General features: G+C 40.9%; 1 protein-coding gene across 3 annotated transcripts in view; it reads left to right on the top strand.

Moving 5' to 3' along the window:
* The window catches only part of PPP2R3B (protein phosphatase 2 regulatory subunit B''beta), a 90,053-nt gene extending 74,789 nt beyond the window's left edge, over positions 1-15,264 (top strand). For all 3 annotated transcript variants that reach the window (XM_075916042.2, XM_075916050.2, XM_006135847.5), the window contains 4 exons: positions 1,543-1,718; positions 5,179-5,297; positions 5,404-5,510; positions 13,952-15,264. In XM_075916042.2, coding sequence (XP_075772157.1) covers positions 1,543-1,718; positions 5,179-5,297; positions 5,404-5,510; positions 13,952-14,096 — 547 coding nt within the window. In that variant the 3' untranslated portion in view covers positions 14,097-15,264. The remainder of the gene's footprint in view (positions 1-1,542; positions 1,719-5,178; positions 5,298-5,403; positions 5,511-13,951) is intronic.
* Positions 15,265-19,037: the final 3,773 nt, after the last annotated feature.

Below are 19,037 nucleotides of genomic sequence, written 5' to 3' on the forward strand. Positions count from 1 at the left end.
GAGGAAGTTGTTTACCCAACACCAGTCTGTTTAAAAAAAAAAAAAAAGTAGGATGTAATAGGAAGCTAGCTAAGGAAATGTCTTTACATCAGAGTTCTCTCCTTTTAGTTTTGGTGTGTGTTCTTCCCCAAAGCACTACTTTAATACCTATGAATATGGTTAACCAAGTAGTGCTGTACATTTTATTCAAGCCTATACTGAGTAGGGTTAGACTTGCAAATAATTAGTCAAATTCTATATTGTTATATGGCATAAAAATGTTATATGGCTAGGCCCTACCCCATTCATGGTCTATTTCGGTCATTTTCACAGTCATAAGTTTTTAAAACTGAAATTTCATGGTGTAACTCTAAGGCCGTGTCCAGACTCAGGGGTTTTTTCGGGAAAAGTAGCCTTTTCCCGAAAAAACTTCCCCTGCGTCCAGACTCAAGCCGCGTTCTTTCGAAATTATTTCGAAAGAACGCGGCTTTTCTTTCGATGGCGGTAAACCTCATTTCATGAGGAAGAACGCCTTCTTTCGAAAGCTCCTCTTTCGAAAGAAGGCGTTCTTCAATGTAAAGAGGCCGTCTTCGAAAGAGAGCATCCAGACTCGCTGGGTGCTCTCTTTCGAAAAAGCGGATTTCTCTTTCGAAAGATCCGCCTGCAGTCTAGACGCGATCTTTCGAAAGAGGCTCTTTCGAAAGATGCTTTCGAAAGAGCCTCTTTCGAAAGAAGCCTGCAGTCTAGACATAGCCTAAGGGTCGTAACCCAAAAAGTAGCTGTGGGGATGGTGGAGGCCATGTTATTGTAGGAGGGTTGCAGTATTGCCACTCTTATTCTATGCTGCTGCTGACATGTTACTGTCTTCAGAGCTGGGTGCTTGGCAGCAGCCTCTACTGTCTGGCCACTCAGCTCTGGAAGGCAACACAGAAGTAAAGATGGCAATACTGCAACCCCTGTACAATAACTTTGCAACATCTCCCCATACAACCTCATTTTGGATTAGGTCCCCCAGTCTGAGAAACTCTGGTCTTCCCCCATAAAATCAGTTTAGTATGGGGTAAAAGCATACAAAAGACCTGATTTCATGGGGAGAAGGCTAGATTTCATAGTCCGCAATGTGTTTTTCACTGTCTACCAAATGACAGAATAAAACTGTGGTATGGATGAAAAATGAAGTAGTCCTTCAATGTGAACTCTTGTATGTATTTGACTCTTAATGACTTCACTTTTCATTGACTTCCCTGGGAATTGTGGAGGGTAGAATTTGGCCCTCCTACCTATTTAATTCATAGGTACTTTGTGCCATATACATTTTAAATATAAATTACACTGTATTGTTTGAGTCCACAACCGGGGAGAAAAGGGTTAGTGCAAAAGTCTGCTGTCCCATGCTAATTTGTTCTTGCCTTAACGCAGATCCCTACTCGGTATGCTTAAAGCTATGCAGTGGGATTCGTGAGCTTGTCCAATGCCTGTACAATTAAATAATTTTTTTAAAAGACCTTTGTTTACTTCACAAAAGGCTTTCTCAAGTTAATAAAGTGTAATCACTTATTTCAGCATTGAATATTGGTTTCGCTGCATGGATCTTGATGGGGATGGTGCATTGTCTATGTATGAACTGGAGTATTTTTATGAGGAACAGTGTCAAAAACTGGATAACATGGCCATTGAACCTCTGCCTTTTGAAGACTGTCTCTGCCAGATGCTGGATCTTGTAAAGCCACAATGTGAAGGTAATGGGCTTCTTTCCATTCTAAAACTATCTTTCTGTTGTCTCCAATTAATTTGGTGTTTGCCTATGAGGTCATCACTGGGCTGTCTTATGAATCTGCCTTTGCTGGTTGTTCAAGCATAATACTAAGGGACCTACCAAATTCATAGCCATGTAAAAAGACTGTGAAATCTGGTCTTTTTTTGTATGCTTTTACCCTGTACTATACAGATTTCATGGGGACACCAGTGTTTCTCAAATGTGGGATTTTGGCCCAAAAGGGAGTTGTGGGGGCGGGTCAAGTTTATTTTGAGTAGGCCCTGGCATTGCCACCCTTACTTCTGTACTGCCCTCAGAGCTGGGCTTCTGGCTAGCAGTTGCCCAGCTGTGAAGGCAGTGCTGCTACCAGGAGCTACACAGATGTAAGAGTGGTAATTCCGCAACTCCCCCTACAATAACCCTGCAACTCCCCCACAGCTCCTTTTTGTGTCAAGATCCTTACAATTACACCATGACATTTCAGATTTAAATAGCTGAGATTAAATAGATGAAACTTAGTTTTTAAAATCCTGACCGTTAATTTGATTAGGCCCTACTAATTCACCTACTTAAGCAGTGAACAACTTCTGATCAGCCAAAAGTATCAGTGTGCTTTTATAGTAAGAAACAGATTTAGGCCTAATTTTAGGCCAGATTTGGCTAATTCAGCCAAGAAAACTAGAGCAGAATATATTAATGTTGGTAAATAATTCTGTAGTTGTGGTCCTTCCCCTTGAATGTGTCTGTGCTTGTGACTTGAAGTGTCTGCTGAGCAAGTGAATTACTTTGCCTGTTAAAATCCAGGGGATCTTTTAGAAATTCGTTAGCCTTTTATTTCCAGTCTTACCTGAATCCATATACTCCTTTTCGTAGGTAGGTGGAGTATGCTCTAAAACTGAAATCCAGCATGACTGATGACAACTGAGAGCTGCCTGTCTCACTTTAACTGACAAGGCTCCATACTAGTATTCTCATTTCACTTGTGCTTCTACAAAGAAGCATAATGTGTAATAGAATGACTTGTCTTAGACAAGGGCAATCCTTTTCAACTGTGGGTTGAAATGTTGGTCTCCTAAATCCATTTTTAGGTGCCTAAAAATGGCCTGATCTTCAAAAGTTGAGCAGCTCACATTGACTGAAAAATCACTACGGTGCTTACTGGATTTTAATCTTCCTAAATTTGGGATATTAACATGATTCTTAACTGATGAAACCTACAGAAATTCAAAATTAATATAGAAAATATTATGCCTAATGGCAACATTTTAATATATTAAAGTGAGCATCATACTGCAGTGACTAATCCATTCTGTAGTTTTTGATATTCCAAGCAATATTGCTTGTCTTTCCTAAGATCTTTAAGGTACTGAGATGGACAACAATAATCTATATCCCTTATTCTTATTTCCATGTCTTCAAGCCATTTTCAAGAGAAGCTGTTCCACATGTTGCAAACTTTGGTTTCTAGCTGTGTAGAAGCCTTTAAAGTCCATCAACCCATGCTGTATTTGGCACTGGCCATGAGTCAAACTGTCCAAAAGTAAGGGCTGGCTGACTAGATTTATCACTAACAAGACATCGGATGAGTAGCCCAGTTCTCTGGCTTATCTTTCATGGCATCTATTAATTTTCACTGTGGAATTCATTTTAATAACTTCTATTTTGATATTTTTGTGGTGTTACTTAGATGTCATATTTTTCCAAGACATTTAAAGTGATCTTGCTATGTGAATTTTATGCACTCAGTTCTTAGATATCCAGAAGTGTGACTGTTACATTTCCCCATAATTTTGGTTCACTGAACATTGTAATTATTTTGAAGTCACATTTTCACCACCCACCTTCCTTGCTCAAATTAAGGGCTCTTTAAAAGGTTGCAAAACTTCTCTAATGTAGTTGAAAAGAAATTGACTGAAGCACTTACCAGCTCTCAAGACATGGCAGGTTTGTGGGCATGCACACTGCCTGCTAATGTAGATGTACAGCTCAGGACTTCACTTTTTGAAAAAATAACATTCTGACCCTGGTCACATACAGGTGCAACCTTAGTATGATTTTTGGTACAATATTGTAAATCCTAGGGATGTTTAAAATGCATTTATTTGTGTAAACATGTACCTGCTGAAATTTTCAGTGGGTACATGTATACGTGAGGGGGGAAGAAGGGTTTTAAGCCAGCTCCCTGCATGTAATGACTCCCACCTGGCCTCTGCACTGTTGCCTCTCATATAGAGACAGCAGTGAGAGGGAGGAGGGCAGGTGGCTTTGTGTGAATCGGTACTCCCACCCCCACCGCCTCTGTGGGAGGCAGCAGGAGAGGCAAACACTTCCACATGATACAGAGGCAGCGGAGGTTGGAGGAGCCTGCATGTTACCAAGAGGGTTAATCGATGAGCCCAGGCTCACTGGTTACCAGTGTGCTTGGCTAAACGTTCGCATCCCTAGTAAATTCCCTGTACTCTGAAGTTAAGTGCTTTCTCATCTTACTCTCTTATCAATTTAAACTCCTAATTCTCCAGGGCTTTAAAAATCAATTAAAAATAAAAACCATAGGATGAGGCCCAAGGTTTGAAATAGGTGGTAGCTGAGACAATAAAAACATGATGGAAAGAGACTGCTTTTGTTGGTGTGTAGTGAAGCTTGAAGGCTTGGAAGGGGTACTGGGAAGGAAGAGTTGCATTGAAGCCAGAGGCTGTTCACTGGACATGAGAAGGAAGAGGCAGGAGGGGAGATTGTAGCAGAAGAATAGTAAGGGAAGCTGTTTTAGAGAATTAAGTCAGGGATCAAGGGGGAAATCAAGAGGGCAGGTGGACCCTGGTAAAAGCCAAGCTGACTCCAGGAAAAACTTGCCCCATGGGAATTCAGGGAGCATTGGTAGCCCTTTCAGGGGAAAGGAACTGTGCTTTGTATGTGTGGTGGAAATAAATAGGAGAAAAATGAGAGCACAATACCAACTGAGGAGTTGCTCCCAGCTGGTTCTGAAATAGAAGGTGCCCTTCTAACCCATTAGTTTGTTAGACTATTATAATGTGCCATCTTAGTTCAGGAGTTAACCATCCTTGAAACCTAGTTTTAATCCTGTATATGACCCTGCACAGGCAAACACCTATGCTTCAATGATCAAATATTGACTTGAAGTTTTAAATATTGAAATTTTAAATATTGAAATTTATCATTAAGACAGATTGGGACCTGCTAACATTTCTTTATAAAAGGCACCCACAGCATATCAAATCATTCTTCATCAAAATAGCTACTGAAAATTGTAACTTTACACTGAAATAGTGCTGATCACCTTAGAAATATTTAGTTCTTGAGCAAAATATGGTGAGTTGTCCTTTTACATTTTCAACACACTTGCACTTTCAGAGAAGGAATGAATTACAGCTCAATCAGTTTACATTTTTAAATATTTTACTTCTTATCTCTTAATCTTTTTCCAGAGAAGATTACTCTGCATGACTTAAAGAAGTGTAAGTTAGCAAATGTGTTCTTTGATACCTTTTTCAACATTGAAAAATACCTTGACCATGAGCAGAAGGATCAATTTTCTATGTTGAGGGTAAGTGATAAGTAAACTTTGCCTTGTTAAATGCAAACATGTACACGGTAACGCCATGTATTGTGCATGTTTACTATAATACAACATTAAAATTTATTCTATTCAGGATGGTGAAAATGAAAGCCAAGAGATTTCTGACTGGGAGAAATATGCTGCAGAAGAGTATGATATCTTGGTAGCTGAAGAAGCAGCTAGTGACCAGTGGAATGATGGGTAAGAATGATGTGGGGAATGTTAATGACTTAGCTAAATGAGAGTACCACTCATTAAACATCTGTCGTCCATTTTTACCTTGCTTTCCCAGAGCCCCATTGTAGAAGTTACATAATAGTTACATTGCCAAGGAACGTGGATGAGATGGTATTGAGGGGGCAGGAGGACAATCTCCTGTATCTCAAGCAGTATATGCCAATGACTAGTATAAAATGCTAGAACTTCCTGAAGTTTTACAAAGGATTTTGTAAAAAGTCTTTTCTCCAAATCAAAATCAATTAAAAAAAAAAAAAGCAGTTTCGCAGAATTGATTTAAACGTCTCACACTTTCATTTACAGCACAACCTCATTTTCAGTAAATACATACATATAAAACTTCAATAAATCAAAAAGGATCCATTTTGAACCCTGTAAGATGGAACAACTTTAAACTATTTCACAATTTTTCTTCCTGTTCTAATAAATGCCCTATCCCATCCAATCAAACCTCAGTTATTCACTAGCCAACTGCCAGAGGAATCACAAAATCCAGTTTGAGTTCGGGGACTCCTAAAAAGATGTGTCTAGGCATTTGTATTGTGGTCTGTGAGCATCTTTTAAATGCTGAAGTCTGTTGCAAATTCCCGAGCTAAAAGACTTCCATCCCTATAATGTTACTGGTATCCTGAATATCTGCTTTAAGGAGTCACTGCAAATTCTTTGTGTAAATACCTGTAAGAGAATGGAAAGAAATATAGATCCCAACACCATGGGATTAAACTGAAACTGGTTGTTTTTTAGTTTCATACTTGTAAACCTGGCATCCGTGCTGCCACAGCAATCAGATGTGCCTTCAGATTCAGCTTTTCGTGGTTTATGTTCAGGGTTTTTTTTCTAGTTAAAAACAGATAAGCAGAACACTGACATTCCTTCTGTAACCATTTTAGGGATTCTGATTTCTCTGACTACTAGCCTTGCCCAAGGCAAGGGTAAGGAAATGTTAAGGTAAGGATGCTTGTTTTTAAAAGGTCCAGAAGTTCCCACTGGTGCAGGGCTGCATGTTTTTAAATATCACATCCTTGCATAAGATCCAGAGTTAAGTTTAATTAATGTTCTTAATTTCAACTTCTCTCCTCCTAAGAATTGGCATCCCCAGTTGACAGGGCAATTAGGGCATTTAAGAGTATGGTTTAACTGAGGGTTCTCTACAAAGTTTGCTAAATATTTGTATAGGCATAATTTACCAAGTGTTTCTACATACTCTACCTCCTTAGTATTTTCTTACTAACTAACTTGAACCACTCATTGCCTTAAGATTAATTTTCTGAGTCTTTAATCACTGGGGTGATATTTTAAAATTACAGTAGATCCTACTGTTTAGTAGCCCCTCAGTTGCCAGCAAAAAATTGCTACCAGGGCAGGAAGCAATAGGGCACATCTGCTCTGGCTGTAAACCTGCCTCTGAGGAAGAGGGGGTGCTGACTGGATGCCAGCACTTTCTAAAGATGATAAGAGGTGGTAAAGGCACACAGATATGCACAGTACCTCTCCCATTTGCTTTCTGCAAATAGTGCTCGGCATGCCCCTGCACTGCATTCCTTGTGGGTAGCCCCACCTGTGTGCAGTCTGCAAGGTGCAGGCAGAGGTACCAGCCTACAACCTCCCTTCCCTAGGGTTGCCAGGTGTCCGGTTTTGAACCTGGACAGTCCGGTATTTGAGCTTTCTGTCCGGGAAACAAATTGAAATGTCCGGTATTTTCTAATTAAGTTTTATTATTATCGTGAGTATCAGTACGTAGTTGCGTACTGCCTAGCTGGTAGATGTGCTCATGCTGCATGAGTGTGTCTACCAGCCAGGCAGTACGCAACAACGCAGTAGAGAGGAGGGGGGCCAGGGCGGGATGGAATCCTTGGGGCCCAGACTCGCCCGTGCACCTCGCTGGGACTGTGCTCAGGACGGGCAGTACCCCGGGATCTGTGTGCGCCCAGGCCAGCCCTGCTTCCTGCTGGCCAGTTCCCCACTGCTCTTCCCCACCAGCCAGCCCCGCTCCTCCCAACCTCCTCCCGGCCAGCCCTGCTTCCCACTAGCCGGTTCCCCTTTCTTTCCCCTCCTTTTCCCCCTCCCCCCTATCTCCCTGGCCAGCCCTGCTCCCTGCCGGCCAGTTCCCCCCCGGCCAGCCCAGCTTCCTGCCAGACGGTTCTCCCCCCTCCCCAGATCTCCCCTGGCCAGCCCCACTCCCTTCCCGGCCGTACCCTTTTTCCCCCCATCTGAGATCAAGTGTGTGCAGTATTTTTTTGAAACCATCTGATAACCCTACCCTTCTCAGCCTGCAGCCCCATACCTCCTGCATGTGGTACCTGTGCACAGGAAAATTTGTGGGCTGCAACCCCAAAAGGAAGCACTCATAGAATCACAGAATACTAGGACTGGAAGGGACCTCGAGAGGCCATCGAGTCCAGTCCCCTGCCCTCATGGCAGGACCCAATACTGTCTAGACCATCCCTGATAGACATTTATCTAACCTACTCTTAAATATCTCCAGAGACGGAGATTCCACAACCACCCTAGGCAATTTATTCCTGTGTTTAACCACGCTGACAGGAACTTTTCTTAATGTCCAACCTAAACCTCCCTTGCTGCAGTTTAAGCCCATTACTTCTTGTTCTATCTTCAGAGGCCAGGAAGAACAAGTTTTCTCCCTCCTTTCACAAGACAGGTTTGTGCCAGGCACAGGCAGGATTGCAAGACTGCAGCCAGGAAGGCAAATCCAAAGATTTCTCCCCTGGCTGCAGTCTTTGCAGTTGGGACCTTTTTCCCCAAGCCGGAAGAAAAGCGGAGGCCATGTTTATTTAAATCCCCTGCGGATTTCCCTATTCTGAAGTTGGAAATTAACATGCCTCTTCCGGAGAAGGGGCCAATGTAGACGTAGCCATAATGTTTTAAGGACTAAACCTGTTATAACTATTAACATACATTAAATACAAAAAGTAATATTAATTAATTTAAAGCAGTATACATTTGCTGCCAAGTTATTTTTTAAAAAGTCAAGCTACTGAACTAGTTGGTCAGTGGTTGAGCCCTGGAACCACAGGTAGTTGAAGTGCTATAAACCAGCTTTTGACAGTAGGAGAGTCCTCCGCAAGCACAAAGAAAATATATATAATTGTTAATTTCAATGTATTCAACTAGTTGAGGTCAGTGACTAGCACATTTAAAGTTAAGAAGCCATTTGAGGAGTTGCAAAAATGGGGGGGGGGGATTTTTCTTCCAATCTATGAATAAAAAACTTGGTATGAAAATAGGAGATCTTATCCCTCAAGATTTTAGAATGAAAAGTGACCAGAAACAAGCAGTTCAATTGAATAAGTACAGATAATGCTTCCTTTCTCTTATAACTCAGTTAATTTTACATGCAAAATGTTTTGATAATTTTTTTCATATCCGTCCTGCACATTTAAAGTCGTTCTAGGTTTTTTAAATGCTGTTTTATGCCTTTTTAAAGGAATTTGAATTTCCATCCACATAGAGCTTGACAAAAGTTCTAAGTTACCTCTTTAACCTAGTAAAGAGGTTAATTATGTAATTACTTAATACATGTGTGTAAATGTAGCATATCATCCTGGTTACAATAAGCACCACATTTAGCACACAAGATATATTAAATTGCAAATCAGTGTGTTTTAATGGTTACCAAGCAAAACAAATGTCTTGCCTTAAGAAAATTAAAATATAAATGCAAAACAGGGTTAAAACTCAGATTTAAATCAAGGTTTTTTTGCTTCCTGATTTAAATAATAATTTAAATCACATGGCCTGGATGTGTCTAAGCCACAGAAAACCAGATGCTGGGACTGGGTGGATCACTTGATAATTGCCCTGTTCTGTTCATACCTTCTAAAGCATCTGACATCAGCCACTGTTGGAAGGCAGGATATTGAGCTAGATACACCATTAATCTGATCCAGAATGGCCGTTCTTGTATTGATTTATATCTGTCCTCCCTGATTAAAACTTCCAGTATTTATATCTAACTTATCTTACTTTAATTGGTCTTCTGTGCCTAAATCCTGCATTATCAATTTAGAGACCAGTGGCTTGGAAGTATGTCTCAAGTAGATCAAAACAAGGATAGCTACAAAATTCCATGTATACAATAATAGGTTGAACTTAAGTGACTTTCTAGAAGACTCGAAGCAAACACATACTAGTGTTTAAAGAGTAGGGCAAGTTATTTTGTAGCAAAAAAAGTTGGGTTACAGTTGACATGCTGTTAAAACAAGAATTTATAAAAACAAAAACTAGTAAAAAATTTTTATAGATTTAATACTCCAAAGAACCAGTTACATTACATTTTCAGGGGAAAATGTTTATTTAAGAACCTGCAAAGGAAGACAACTTCATTTGGCTTTCATTAATGAGACCAAGAGAAAGCAGCGAAAAGTAAACTTGATTTTAGACTCTCAAACTTGTCTTACAACAAATAACCAGATTGGCATTTAGCTTTAAGTTACTAGGTTATATAAAGGAACTGATGAGCCTCCTGGTCTCCTTTCTTGGTTTTGTTTTGTAGACTGTGCTGTTGGTCTTTCTTGATATATGCATCTTAAAATCCAAATTTGTTTAGTTCAGCATAAAGTTTTGTTCCATCTTGTCTGGTCGAACAGCCCACACAATATTCAGGACAGTCACATAGAGAAATGAAGCATTCCAGTACAGATTTTAATTTTTTTATATGAATTACTAATAATTTGAACAGAGTTTGGAAAGTGAAAGGGGAAAAAAATAAAGGACCTAAGCAAAAATATTTTACCTATGAAACTTAAGTAAATCTGTCTGAAGCGTCAAGTGTGATGGGTATGGGGCTGGTCTTCTCAGTACAGGTCAGACCTCACTGGTCTGGCACCCTGGGAACCTAACTGGTCCTGGATGAGGGATTTTGCTGGATGAGAAGAGGTTGTTTCAGGACCCCTGCTGCCTGCCCCACCCCCTGACCTGCTGGCCCCCTGCATTTCCTTGTTGCCCTGGCAGCCCAGTTGAGTCGCATGCTGGGCTTCCTGGCCCTCTTAACCTCCCCCAGCTGAGCTCAGCCACACACTGGGCTTTCCAGCACCCCTCTGGTGGGTTGTGCATGCTGGCCTTCCAAGTTCCCCCAGCCCAGATGAGCTGCATGCTGAGCTCCTGCCTTGCCTGCCCCTCCCCTCTCCCTCTACCCCCTCCCCCCCCATTGCATCGGGCACTTGGGATCCCCAACCCGCATGGCACACCAGGACTCTCTGAACCTGGAACAACAGAGATGCAACCTGTATTCTGAGCAATAACTAAAGTACTGCCTAAAAGCTGGCATATGTGCATCTTGAGGAATGTTTACATTCCCTTTTGAGTCCATGGGTGTCTTAACTTCATAGTATAGGACAGTATCTGGTGATATCCTCATGCTGCCACCCTTTACGTAGTCTTTCTTTACTGCACAGTGGCATAAATGCAAACTGTACATTTGGATGTTTGGTTTTTTTTTGAAGAATCTATTTTAGTCTCCAAAAGGAATTAATGCTGTAGAGGACTGTAAATTATAGTGTTCCTTAGCAAACCCATAATTATGGCTGAAGTCACTTACATTATAAACCCTTGTTTTTAGGCATTTCTAACATGAGTGAAAAATTTAACATGTCTCATGCTTCTTCTCAGCCTTGTGATGAATTTTTTGGGAAAATTTTCAGAAACGGTTTGACTGCTTTTAGAATTAGCTAAATGTGAGAGAGCTTCAGAGGGGTAGCCGTGTTCGTCTGTAGCTGGAAAAACTTTAAAAAAAAACAAGTAGTCTTCCAGCGCCTTAAAGATTAACAAAAAATGTAGATGGTGGTATGAGCTTTCGTGGGCTCATACTTAAAGTGAATTGTATCCACAAAAGCTTATGATACCATCTACATTTTGTGTTAGTCTTGCAGCACCTTAAAGACTATACAATATTTAAGTTTTTCTAAATGTGAAAAGATGTCACTAAAGACACTTATATTATTTTATGTCCCAGAAATCAAAACACTTCTTGATTTAAAATATCCATCAACTAAATCTTAAACGGGGACAAATATATTCTGACACACAAAAATGTATTGTGATTTCAAAGAATTAGACCTTTGATTACTGTGCATACAAGTGTGGATATTCCACTAATTTAACATACCAAGTTGTGGAGCTCTACTTACATGCTTATAAATACCCAGGACTTGCCACATTGGTTTGGTGAATTCACCCTTGCTGTTTACTTTAAACTGCAGTTTTGCATAACTTTGTTCCATAATGTAGACGTACCTTAAGTCGAATTAAGATACACAACATTCAACTACATTAATTGTGTAGCTGAAGTCGAAGTAGCTTAACTCTGCTTTTGGTGCCATCTACACTGTGGGGAGACAAAGGAAAAACACTCTCCCTTCAACTTTACTTGCTTCTCATGAAAGCGGGGTTACCGGCATCGACCGGAAAGCCACTCTCACTTTGAATTAGCTGTCTTAACAAGACCGCTAATTTGAACTCTGTAAAAACTCGGCAGCTTCAATCTTCCTCTGTAGTGTAGATGTACCCGTTCCCGTAGAAGGCACCTGAAACTTTAGTTAAGAGACTGTCAGCCGACGGTCAGGGCAGTGAGTCCCTTATGACCGGCTGAAGTTCTTTTAAATTGTGCTTGGTTCTGTTACAGCAACTGAAGGAGTCAGGTTAAAGCTTAAACAGTTACTATTTATTGTTACAGGGTAAACTTAGTTGTTAAATGCTACTGCTGTGTTACAGATAACACAGACACTACAAAGGACAGGACAGAAATTACACTAATAAGTTACTTACAGGTACCATGAAACCCTTTGGTTCTCTGAGCTCTTATTAAATGCATGCAAAATAGACACATAGCAGGTATATATTCTCACCCCTGCGTTCCAGACTTGGCGTGGCCAGCGTCTTTCTCTCAATCCCTCGGGAAGAAGTAGGGCGAGGTTGGGCGTCCCACAGACCTCGGGAGACAATCAATACCTGCCAGCAGGTATAGATGATTGGAGCTCAAATGGGGTGGGCGACTGAACCTCTTTTATACCCCTTGGGTCATGTAGGCTTCTTCCTGGGCTCAAGTGGCCAATTAGGAAAAATGGCTTTGGATGCCAAGTTTCCCACGAAGGGTGCAAAGCATAATTTACACCTGGGAAAATGCAGACAATGGGCACCTCTGGTATGTGATGGGCGAAGATTCCTCTCCTGGGACAGTGCAGGCGTGTCAATTACTGGTACTAGCCATCAGGGCGACGGGAGGCCCCGGGTCGTCAGCTAGCCCATTTACTGTCTGGTTTCTGTTTATGGTAGAGTCAGGGACAGGCAGCAAACCTGTGTTCCCAGGGCATCCAAGGCTGACTGCCTTTCTCTTGCTCTCTGGGGGGGTGGGGAAAACAAGATGGGGCTCGTGGAAAAACAAGATGGGGTTTTGTGTCTGGCTACAGAGACTCAGGACAGCATGACAGATATAGTAGGCTCCTTCTTCAGATACATTTTTCATTAATGCAAACAATCGGGTTTTGTTTTCTAGCATCTACTTTGTTTGATTTACTGCCCGCTTTCTACCCCTAGCTTTCTCCTCATTAGTCTCACTTTTCAAAGCATTGTAGTTTCACTATCCTTCATTTCCAAATCTAATTTCTACCTTTTAAAGGAGAAATTGTTTCTTGACAAGAACGTGTACCGACGCATTTGACAGGCACTAGTTCTTGACTACAAATACTCCACTTGTATACTACGAGCTTGAGTCCTTTTAATTGATTCCATTCCTAGTATGTTTGGTGTACTTTTTATGAACAGGAGTACACAGTCCCAGTAACTGTATTGACTAGCCAATTAAACTGATCTGCGTCTAGACTGTCAAGTTTTTCCACAAAAGCAAACTTGCCAGCTGTCTACATTGGCCGCTTGAATTTGTGCAAGAACACTGATGATCTAATGTAAGATTGTCAGTGTTCTTCCGCAAATACTATGATGCTCCCGCTTGGGGAAAAAGCTCTCTTACGAAAATGCTTTTGCGCAAGAGTGCCAGTGTAGACAGCTAAAAACTGTTTTGCGCAAAAAAGCCCCAATGGCAAAAATGGCGATCAGGGCTTTCTTGCGCAAAACCGCGTCTAGATTGCCACAGACGCTTTTCTGCAAAAAGTGCTTTTGCGCAAAAGCATCCGTGTCAATCTAGACACTCTTTTCCGCAAATGCTTTTAACGAAAAATTTTTTCCGTTAAAAGCATTTGCGGAAAATCATGCCAGTCTAGACGCAGCCATAGGGTATTGCTGTATTCAAACCTAAGTTTATCCATATTTACATGCTACTTAAATTTTGTCAGAAATCTCTTAAAGCAAATACACAGGTAGAACACTAATGCACCTACACATTTCCCTGTGACTCTGGACTCTTTTCTTTTTATTCCTTCTTTATTTCCTAGTTATGAGGCAGAGCTGAATCCTGTAGACCATCAGAAGGCCAATGTCCTAAAATTTCAGATGGAGAAAAGACCTTTCTTTGAAATGCCTTCCCATCTGGCAGATGTAGACTTGGATGACTATGATTATGAAGAGGATTTTGAGTGATTTTGATCAACACTTGGAAAAGGAAAAGGACAGTCTGCAGCAGGTCTGCTATACACATATAAAATGAGTGGATTTATTGCAAGAGAAAGTAAGCTTAGTTCTTTGTGCTACGAAATAATCATTAGATTATCATTTAAAGAAAATGAAGTGCATTTGTATGGAATGATTAAACACTTTTGTATTTATTAGTAGTCTATAGCTTGTAAAATAGATTTAAATATTTATTTATAGATGTTGCATAATTCCTTAATGGAAGAGTAACCCTATTTGAATTCTTCTCTAAAGTACTCTATTGATTTTAAGAGATGACTATATAATTCTAGAGTTGATACACAGTGCACTGATCACCTTCATCCTCTATCTGTGAACCGAAGTCCCTGTGCTAGGATGGGAAATCAGGAGAATGCTTGTGCATGACCTCCAGTGTTCGTGCTGTCATGGCAAAAATCTAGTAACATTAGCACTGGCAAAGAGAATGACAGTAGCTGTGAGTAAAGGATTTGACTCAGTACTTTTGGCTAAAGGTTCATTTGACAAGCTGGATACGTTGGTACACAAGCTAGACTACATAATGCCTGAAACAAGCTTCTCCTCTTTCTTTACCACCCTCTCGTTTTATTTGCCTCAGCTTTTAACTTTGCCCTTTAAAATTTCAAGTCTTTTCTTTCATGTCCATTCTCGAATACCGAAGTCTCTTTTAATGTTCATACTTGATGCCAAAATGGGTATTTTACTCCATGTAGAAGGAACCAATTTTTTAAAAACTTGTATAAATGTTACTTGATCTGTGATGTGCACTAATTTGTGGGCATTCAATGTTTTTGTTTGTTCCTCCTTTTCAATGGTTAGCTATTGACACATTCCATAAATATTCAAAGTGTCACAGCAGCTTGAAATTGTTGCCTCACCTGCCTACCTATGACAAGAAATTGCTTAGACAGGTTGACATTTGTTACTCAGTTAAATCAGAAGGTTGTAGTGCCTTGAAATGTACAAATGTAAATGAAAGTTTAGGTATGGAATGTTTTCAGCAATACTTTAGTGCTAAACCAATTTTCATGTAAAATGTACAAAAAGATGTAAGTTATTTTTGTTTGCGGTGTAGATCTGTTTAAAATGTTTAAAAGATCATGTTTGTATTTTCCAATAAAGATTTTCATACATGTAATCTACCTGTACTCACTTATTATAGACAACAAATGTCGTTCTATTTTAATTTCAAGATGCCTTTTTAAAAATTACAAGGTATGCATGTTTGTAAATGCTTCTTTAAATGTTAAGCTTGGATCAGTTTGGCATGTTTATTCAGAGCTAAAAATGTTGAAGAAATCTGTAGGTACTTTCCACTATTGAAGGCAACATGTTTTTAAACTTCAGGAAGATTGCTATACTAAACAAGCAGGAGGATAGTGTGTGATGATCTAAGGTAAATGGTAGCCCAAGTTCTCTCTCAATGTCACATAATGAAAGAATACCCTTTTGTAACATGAGCTCTGGTGTTGATTTCCAGTACCAGAGCGTAATTAGAGAGAATGCAAGCAGCATTCTAATCGCTTTATATACAAGGATTATAAAAAGAACCTTGTCTACTAGTTTTTTTGCAACTTGTCTAGTGGGAGATTACATAAATCTAACTTCTACAGTTGTGTAACACCTTGCAAACACCAACTTAGTCTGACCCTGAAGCAAAATTTCTCAGCAGGCTCCCTACAGAATTAATTTCAAGCTTTGTCATGACTCCCTAAATACCATGGAGAATGATTTATCTTGTGATGAGTAAACTAACTTCAGAGCATGCTCAGATACAACCTTATTCATGTTTCAAAGTTTTATGTTGTTGTGCTCTCAAATAGATTCCAACTTGTAAAAAGCATTTGTATGCGTAGGCATGTGGTTCTAATGATCTAGTTCTCTTCATGAGCTGACATTCCTGCACATAAAATGCAGCTCTAATCTGAAAAGTGGCAGAAAATGTTATACCTCACGGCAGAGTTGCTTTCCTGATTTTTTAATAATGGCCGCTTTACATAGATCTGTCACTTTGGTTGTTTCACTCTCAGTAATAAAGGTCCTTTGAGTTATTGGATGTGTGCATACCTAATGTGGAGAACCTATAGGGATGTGCATTTTTGATTGGAGACTTTTTTCATCAACATTGTTCTGGGTTCCCCACCTCCAGTCTGTACATCCTCAGAATATATAGGTATGGCAGATATGCTGTTTCATTTCCTTTTCAACCTTGTGCACCTTAGCTGTCAGACAAGCAGTGCTCCATCTCCTTTCTTCAGCTGGCTTGTTCTCATCTTCATTAATCTTTCATTTAGTTGGCACCTTTTATAGCATAGACTTTTGCTTTCAGAGGGGTTCCCCTTCCTGCTCAGGGGCTTTGCTTCCCCAGGGTGCTTGCGGACTTTTTTCTAGATAAGTTATGCCCAAAACTATGGGTTTCAAACCCTGCCAGACTTTCCATAGGTCCTTTTTATCCCAGCAACAGACATTCCATCCATGTCCCATATTCTATTGAAGTATAACGTTTGCTTTGGCTTCAAGAATAGATCCAGAATATTGAGGGAGACAAACTAGTTATTCTTTATGGAGTATTATTTGGGACCTTCAGAGTAGGTCTCATGTGCATGCATCACCAGCACCTCCCAGGACATTAGCCTCAAACTCCCAGGCCACTCTAACAACTTTTAATTGGATTGCAGTGAGCCGAGGCTAAAGGCTGGCTTCAGCGTCTTAAAAAAAAAAAAAAAAACTTAGATCCCTGACAGTGAAAGAAAGGGAAAACTTCCCCCAGAGGTCTTTAAATAAGGAGAATTCATGTTCTGGTATAAGTACAGCTGAGGGGCCAACCTTCTGGTACAGAGATGTCAGTACAGAGGAAGAGACTTCCAGAATGCATATGAAGTCATCTGGGATAAACAATCTGTTTTTCTCATGGGTCCCACAGATCAGCCAAGCAGAAGGGCATGGAAAATCATTTCTGACCCTCAACCTAGGCAACCTCTGAGCTGTGGACATAAGCATACAGCAAACCAACTGCATAATGCCTGGTATTGCGTCACCTCATTCTGAGGAACTGTACTTTAGCTCATCAGTACTGAACACTTTCCTCTATCATGAGGATCTCTGGTATTGGAAGCACCTGAATCGCCTCTGCTGAGAGGCACAGAGGGATTTTCTGGTGGTACCAGCATACCTACCTGCACTGACACTACTGCCCATCACTGCTGGTACCGCTGCACCCTCTTTTTCCCTTAAACTCAGCATCCAATATCAATATTGATACTGGCAACAACTTGACCACTGCTACTTAACCTCCTAGCTCTGCCATTGGATATGAAATAACACTTCCTCAGATGCAACGAGGAGTCCTGTGGCACCTTATAGACTAACTGAAGTGTAGGAGCATAAGCTTTCGTGGGCAAAGACCCACTTCAGTTAGTCTATAAGGTGCCACAGGACTCCTCGTCGCTTTTGCAGATTCAGACTAACACGGCTACCCCTCTGATACTTCCTCAGATGTTTGTCTAACATTTCATCACCTTCCCATTTCAGCCTCCCTCCTTGGCAGTGTCCTGATGACAAGACTAAGAATCCCTGGGTCCTGCCTTTTCTTTATAACCCTCCTCATAGTGAGCTTTTTGATACTTGTGGGTCTCCAGTAGAGAGACCCGAAGGTGAAACAGGTGTGAGTTTCCGTAGAACAGGAACTAAAGACAGTTCCTTTTAATGAAACCTCTTCTTTCCCTTACTGCTGAGACAGTTATGACCTCTCCCCCCTATTATCCAGTTGATTTTAAAGTCCTTCAAGAATTAAGGAAGTGTGGTTGAGACTTTACAGCTCCTCCTATAGCAGTGGTGGGCAACCTGTGGCCCATTAAGGTTCTGTGTGTGGCTCAAGAGACTTGTTTACCCTTGCAGGTGCACACAGAGTTTCCAGATCCTGCTGATTTTCACCCCCCGTTTTCTTCATACCAGTATTACTAAAGTGACACCCATGTAAAGCAGGGCACATGAAGTGGGTGTGCACTGATTGCACACATCATTGGTGAGAGCCAGGCCCTCCCTCTGTGTCCAAACAAAGTGCTGCTGTGGTTCAATTGGGACATCCATAAATTCTAGGTATGCAAGTGGAGTTAGCAAAACTACCCTATCCCAGCAGAAATGTCTTGGTTATGACAATCTTGGGGCTCACTGAAATGGAGGGTAGCTCATGCATCCCCCCCCTCACTAGCCTAGGTGGCCCCTCAGTGTCCTAAAGGAACCCCAACTATGGATACTGTGCATAGCTCACCAAGGCAAGATAGCCTGGCCTACCAATGCTGATGGTTAGTTTCAGGATAACTATCTGTATCCCCACACCCTGCTCCAGCCCAGGCAGCAATCAGGCCTATAGCTATCACCTCGTCCCATTCCTCCTTGCCAGATGAGTTTTGAGGCTGTACAGCACTATCCGCAGCAAGGGAGTCTGCCTAATGGCCCAGCCTCTGCTCTTGGCTGTCTCTGATGGTTAGGACCAATATTGCCAGTGGTTATGAAATACCACACAGCTCTCTCTAAGCAAGAACACTTATTGGAAGGTAAAAACGCAGCAAAATATTTTAAATTCTTACACATTTTAGAAGCTTACCAGCTGTCATCCATCTTTTGGGGCACTAGAAGATCAAAGTCCTTCTAACCTTTCCTCAGGGAGCTAGTCTCCCCTGCCAAATACAAGGTCATGTCAGTTTGCTAGACTGGAAATAAGGCCCTGAATCAGTTTACTAGAGGCCAAGGACAGGGCTTTTAATATGAAAAAGGACAGTAAAGTCAGTTTTGAAACATTATATGGTCTATTCCATCATGTAGTGTTGAAAAGCAGGAAACTTACCACAAGAAAAATGTACTTCCGGAAGAGGAATCATTTCCAGAAGTCATCATCTCTGTCTGAGTCTC

The sequence above is a fragment of the Pelodiscus sinensis genome, chromosome 1 (assembly GCF_052426305.1).
Source record: "Pelodiscus sinensis isolate ZL-2025 chromosome 1, ASM5242630v1, whole genome shotgun sequence".
Lineage (NCBI taxonomy): Eukaryota > Metazoa > Chordata > Testudines > Trionychidae > Pelodiscus > Pelodiscus sinensis.